The sequence below is a fragment of the Sesamum indicum genome, linkage group LG11 (genome assembly GCF_000512975.1).
Source record: "Sesamum indicum cultivar Zhongzhi No. 13 linkage group LG11, S_indicum_v1.0, whole genome shotgun sequence".
In the NCBI taxonomy this organism is placed as follows: Eukaryota; Viridiplantae; Streptophyta; class Magnoliopsida; order Lamiales; family Pedaliaceae; genus Sesamum; species Sesamum indicum.
Window position 1 is genome coordinate 50570 of NC_026155.1, and position 6775 is coordinate 57344.

Below are 6775 nucleotides of genomic sequence, written 5' to 3' on the forward strand. Positions count from 1 at the left end.
TTGACCACAGGCGCATAATAATTGCTGGCTGTGGTTCTTGCAACGATGGCTAAAATATTTGTCATGACTAATAACCATAGCAAGCTCTTGGCTATAGCAAATAAAAGAAGCTAAATTTTTTTACATTAATTTTATTAACTTTGAGTAATACTAGTTATTTTTCACTATTTTTTTGTCATAGACCTTAATATTATAGTCAATGATAATTTTCTTTTTGTAATGAAATTATATTATTAATGTTCTAATCATGAACATTCCCCCAACATGAAGTGCAACAAGGGCAATGTTGTACAAACAAACTATAAAAACTTGCAATTACCAATTTCAAATTTCAAAGGACTAATAACACCACAACCCCAATAGACTATTTCACATTGGTTTGTAGGTCAATGAAATCAAAGGACGTTACGTTGTTGTCATTATTCAAGTAGCCGCAAATTCTGAACGTGTTGTCAGCTTCTGCTCCCGTCAACTTATAGGTCTCACAAACGCCAAAGAGAATGTAGTAATTGATGCTTATCGCTTTAGTGTTTGCATGATATATTCAGCATACAGATCACTGCAGCCAGCAATTCGACATTGAGTAAGGTAAAGTATTCATCTTATATCTATAAAGATAATAACATGGAATAAGCTAGTTCTGCATGTATAGTCTCATATTTATTATTTCATTTCATCTAATAAAGTGGGCCTGGATTATGAGTGGCTTACATGGAATTTTGAATGACGTCAAATGCAGTTTCAGGAGACAAGAATGCGTTAACTGCAACCTCTTTATTCTCATTCTTCTTATCTGCATAATTAATTTGATAGAACATGTTCAAAGTAACTCTTAAGATAACAGAAAGAAAAATGAAATAATGCAGCAAAGTACACATACAGTCTTCAAAGAAGCGTCGGATTTCAGCAAGTCGATGAGGGGGAAGTTGTTTGAAGTCGGTGTAGTGTCTGTATTCTGGATCGTCGGCACATACAGCTATGAGCTTGTCGTCTTTTTCGCCCTGTTTGTGTTTAGTAAAGCAAGCGCAAAATTCGTCTAAATATGGATTGATTTCATATAATAGAAACCCAAAGCATAGTTGGAACAATTAAGTGTGCTCACCTGTCAATGGTAAGATCTTATCCTACTCAAGCCTAAATTCAGACCCAAAAAGGACCAAAATAAATTAATGTAAACCCAAATTCTAACCATTTCATTTTACCCAACTCACTCTAGACCTAACCAGGCCCAGTGTTTGGGTCTGGTTAGACCCAAACCCAATTTTCTTTTCTTTCCTTTTTTTGTCAATTCATTTTTTATGAAAATTCTAATTAATTAATATTTTATTTTTCATCTTTACCCATAGTTTATAGGGGTGTTCAATTTGATTAACAAAACTGATATTTTGGTTAACCAAAATTTTCGGCGTATCATAAATGGAACCAAACTAATCGATTTGGCTTGGTTATAACAGAATATTTTTTTAGTTCGGTTCTGATAGTAATCAATTTATCGAATTAATAAGAAAAAAAATTGCCAGTTAACTAATTTAATAGTTTTTTATTTTTATATTTTAAATTTAAAATAAAAAGAAATAAATTATATGATTATAATATAATATATACTTATAAATTATAAATATAATATATATATAATAATATATTCTACAAAACTATAATATATTATATAAAATATATATTATAATTTTAGTTATTCATTTATTTGGTCGGTACGGTTAACTAGCCAAGCCAAGCTGTACCGACTGATTGTTCTGATTTTTTTTTAAAATACAAATAAAAAATCAAACCGAATTCTTGGTTCGATTTTCAGTACGAACCAAAAATTTGATTGGACAGATTTTCGATCTGGTAACCAAATTTTTAACACTCATAATACAGGTGGCAGATGAGTCAAGCCGGCTCTCGTGTGACTCGATTTTGAGCTAAAGCTCGAGCTCAATTATCTCTGTTCATTAGTTCGCGAGCTTTTTTTATTTTATTTTTATTTTTAAATTTTTTTATATATTTAATTTCATATTCAACACTTTATCAATTTTATACTCAAAATTGATCATATATTAGAATTATTAATCAATATCATATATTTTATTTTGAATAATAATAAATTATGGTACTTTTATTTATGCATTTAATCTTTATACAAAAATAAATTTAATCTACAAATTAGTAAATTATAATATTTTTATAATTAAAATTATTATTTAATATGACATGTATAAACTTTATGTTATATTTTAATATATATTTGTATTGCATTATACTTTTTTCAAATTGACAAGTAATTCACTTATATTTTTTTTTATCTATTTATAAATTTTATATTTATATCGAAATCCATACTGTATATTATGCAATCTATTTATTACTTATAAATTTATGTCGAAATTTAGTGATTCCTATGAATTAATCTAAAAATAGCGATAATAATAATAATGATGATGTTTGAAAATTTTTAATTATTTTTATTATTATTTTATTATATATAAAATGAGATCAAAAAGTTTAAACTATAACTACCATATCTTAAAATTCGGGCACTAGATTCAATACCAAATATATATATATATATATATATATAAGACGGTATCCATTGGATCATATCAGAGAATATGATTTAAAATCACATGGTCTGATTTAATTATACACTATTTTAAATGACTATTCTTATGTTGCGAGTACGATATCTCAACATTCGTATATCCAATAAGTCTAAAACTTTACCAAATGTATTTTTCTGTAAGTTTAATCATATATAACAGTTTGATCTAAATTTCGCTAACCCGATTAACTCATGTTGTTCAACAATGCAAGATAATAGTTACATCAATATAATACTAACATTTATAAATGTATAACTTTATTGCAGATTGTGAATATATATTAATCTTAACTATAAAATATTTTTATGTATCTAAATTGCATTAATCCAGATAAAGGATACTTTTTTACAATTTTAAACTATTCAGTATGAATTTTTTTTTGGTATGTTTTACTAATTATATTACTACTAAACTAATTAGTAGTTTATATTTATAACAATAAATTAAAATTTCAGATTATATTTTGGTATATTTTTATAACATAGTATATATTATGTAATCTATTATATTACTTATAAATTTATGTAAAAAATTGGTGATTCAGTCCCATAATTTAATCTAATAATAATAATAATGAAAAATTTTACCTAGCTCAAGGTCGAGTTCACCAAAAAAAGGTCGAATTCGACTAATTTACACCCCTAATCCTTAATAATTTATCAATAAATTCAAAATTATTAAGATCAATTTGTAAATAATTGTTTTTTTATAGAATTTTAAATAATATATCACTTATTATACTGTTTATAAGAAACTCTTATGAAAATATTGCACGATAAATAATGCTATGATGTATAAGATTTTACATTTCTTCACTTGAAATTAGTTTGGTTGATAAATAATAATTCAATTGGTAATGAAGAAAAATAAATATACTTTTTTAGTCTAAATTGGGTACATAGACTCATGAGTATTGATAAGTAAAGATTCAACCCGGACCCAATCTATATTTTTTTAATGGGTTTGAATCTGGGTCTAATATATTCATTGGACTTGGGTTTGAGTCTTAGAATTAATTTATGGGTTTGTGTAGGATTTTACCATACAAATTGACACCTCTACATAGTACGTGTTTATACATACTTGGTCAATCATGGGCATCAACCCTATAGGCTTAGCTCTCAGAACGCTTCCAGGAAGAACAGGCTCCTGTTTTAAATTAGACATAATATATAGAGTGAAAAAGAGAGAGTATGTGATGAATTCACTAATTAATAACATAAGCACCAAATCAAAAATGAAAGGGGTCCATGAAATCATGCTACTTGCCTTCTATACTAAACATACATTTTGAATTGAAAAAGTCAGAAGCTTGGATTTGTTGATTCTAGCATAGCGCTATAGCCACAATTTAAGGGTAAAAAAATAACTATAACCGCATTAGGGGATAAAAAAAAAGAAGGCAAGTTATAAGATGTCAAATGATAGAGTTGCCAATAATTATATGTCACATAGTAAAATACGTTGTATCGCCATGATGATTACGACTCTATAAACATAATAGTGATAAGATTTTGATTTAAATAAAAGGATTACGGACAATACTAATATGACACAATCAAATAGACAAAAATCTCGCTATTAATAATTTTGTGGATGGCAAAATAAATTATTTTCACTCAAGCTATATATTAATATGGCTAAACTAATGATCTGTCTCATTATGGTAAAAATATTATTCTAACATTCTATTTTAGATTGCAGCTTGCCCAACCATTGAAACTTTACAATTCCTAAACTAAACATTGGTGAAGTGTGAGTTTGGTAGACACATTACACACTCTATGTAGTTATTTAAAGGTACCATCCTATCAAACCAATAATATGACATAAATGTGTGTGGCACATTAAAAGCGTGTAGAATAATTTAATCTAGTAACAAAGGATATATAACATATTGAACATAGAAAAAAAGAGTAAGGAAAAGAGAAATACACACGTTGAATTTGGAGAGATAAGAAGCTTGAGGGGGGAAATTACTTGACATGTAAAACACCAAAATGCTTATCTTCAATTAATATAAAAATGTCTACTTTCAACTAATTAAACAAAAAGGAAACATTCAGTTATATATTATAAATTTATCCAATTTTGAGGTGGTGTATATACCTGCATAAGGACCAAAATATCCAGAGGGTCGTTGTCTTCACATAGTGTGCGTGGGATGAAACCATAGTTATGGGGATAAACAACTGATGAGTACAGAACTCGATCTACCTGAAAATTTGTAAACACAACCAAAAAATGTTCAATTCATAATGTGGGCAAGACCACTATGTTTGAGTCATCTAATATCATGCAACAATACACACCTTTATCATGCCTGTTTTTTTGTCCAGTTCGTATTTGACTTTACTTCCTTTTGTTATCTCAACAACCTAAGGAACATACTCCATTAGTGCACTCGAAGACTAGTTTTTCCACATAAACGTGGAGATATATACGTTTGTTTTCAATTGGGTATTTGTAATCAATCTCTATTTGATTTTTTCTTTCGTTTTTCTTCCTTTAGGCGAGTAGGTGACAATTTCATAACGGATGTCGGGAAAGATATTAATAACCAATAAATTAGGTATTTTGAGATTAATTTGTATGCAGGATAGGTGGCTTGAAGACCTACACAGTTGACAATATGGGGCGCTTCAGATCCTGCAGGAAATGCAAAGCTTTTAATTATGTGCGAAAAACCTTTATGGAATGTTGCCTGCAGTGCAGGTTTAGGGAACATCATTGAGTACCAATTTCAATGTCATGCCAAGGATGTGCAATGACTGATCTCTTTGACAAGGACGACAGGATCCTTTCATTCAGCTTGGGAGCTCGGCTGGGAGATTGTTCTCCGCTGCTCATTTTCTATATCAACCTGCTGATGAACAAATATAAGATAAACTATTTTCAACATCATGCACGAGACATTTATACTTAACAGCATGCAGGGTTGATCCTAATCAATCAACCAGAGATATTTGGAAGACTGCTATTTTCTTTTTTACTCTAGATGAGTGAATTTAAGACAAAAGTATATTCACTTGAGATTGCTGGAATAGGCGAACTTACAAATGAGGTAACAAAGTCGAGTTATGACAAGTTCTGTAAGATTTGGCATATATATATATGCACAAACACACATGTATAAGTATATGTACATATGTGTGTGTGTGTGCGCACAGAAGTACAGAGACCTGAAGACTTGAAGGATGTTGATTATTTCTTCCGAGTTTTATTCCTCCCATTGGATGTAAATTAGACAACGCTGCAGCTAAGATCCGCCTCATTCGTAAACATTTTGAACTATATTGTTGTTTGATTTGTTTGGAAATTATACTGATACTAATTCTAATTTCGTTTATTAATTAGTTTCTCATCCAAAACAATATAATAACATGAGATTAGAAAAATTACATTTTAGGTCCACATGTTAACTCTTTTGTGATGTTGGTCTTCGATGTATATGTTAGTAATACACATTTATTTACAAGAGTAAAAAAAATATTTTTTTATATATAAGCCACACAATAAACATATACATCCTACCATACCACATAACGTTCAAAACTATTATAAATATTCAAAATATTATTTTTTAACACCAAGTCACTATTCAATGGATTTGACTACTCATTATGTTGTCTTCCAAAAATTCTCTCTCAAAACTTATTTCACCTGGTGAACCATTGTGCGAGGGTGAAATTTTATTTTCATCCTTTCACCAAAATCACAACTACACCATTGAGGCCGTCTGTGGGAAGACATTGCCCCGATATTAAGAATGCAGACCACGTTGCGAACTCGCGACATTCTGTGGATCGACACCACCCAAGAAGTACGAGCGAATGGAGCAGGTCAAGCTCCACCCGTGAACAATCACCACCCTAGGGACAAACCCCACTCAATGGGGGATGCATACCACCCCATGTCGAGCCACTCCCTCCGGGTGTTCTACCCCAAGAAGTAATGATACAGCTCACACCAGCAGCTTTATTAGTCTAGATCCGAGATGCATCCACCCGAGCGGTTGCAAAAGCCATAGCTCAATTTGTGGCCCAACACCCGGTCAATTCGCCCCTACCTTCTCCGCACTGAAGTCGAGAATTATCCTCGACTCCTGAGGGGGAGGAGCAGAGGCAAGAAGAGGTGAACAACCGAGTTTCTTGACCCAAAATTGCTCAAACAAA

General features: G+C 30.4%; 1 protein-coding gene across 3 annotated transcripts; it reads right to left on the bottom strand.

Moving 5' to 3' along the window:
* On the bottom strand, window positions 301–5728 carry LOC105173053 (soluble inorganic pyrophosphatase 3). Of its 3 annotated transcripts, none has more exons than XM_011094699.2 (9): window positions 5658–5728; window positions 5339–5466; window positions 5221–5249; window positions 4913–4978; window positions 4710–4817; window positions 3684–3749; window positions 881–1001; window positions 712–793; window positions 301–559 (listed from the first exon to the last, which is right to left on the bottom strand). In XM_011094699.2, the coding sequence occupies exons 2-9, from the start codon at window positions 5448–5450 to the stop codon at window positions 517–519; spliced, it is 627 nt and encodes a 208-aa protein (XP_011093001.1). In that variant the 5' UTR covers window positions 5451–5466; window positions 5658–5728; the 3' UTR covers window positions 301–516. The 3 variants fall into 3 exon arrangements, with proteins under 3 accessions (XP_011093001.1, XP_011093002.1, XP_020553639.1); XM_011094700.2 differs by having other exon boundaries at window positions 5339–5463; window positions 5658–5721; XM_020697980.1 differs by lacking the exon at window positions 3684–3749.

Excerpts from the sequence above, each read along its gene's own strand:
- LOC105173053 (XM_011094699.2), bottom strand. The coding sequence starts at position 5,450 with ATGAGCAGCGGAGAACAATCTCCCAGCCGAGCTCCCAAGCTGAATGAA. Across the intron at positions 4,818-4,912 it reads AAAAAACAGGCATGATAAAG|GTAGATCGAGTTCTGTACTC; the intron begins GTGTGTATTGTT and ends ACAAATTTTCAG. Across the intron at positions 794-880 it reads CCGACGCTTCTTTGAAGACT|ATAAGAAGAATGAGAATAAA; the intron begins GTATGTGTACTT and ends TTAATTATGCAG.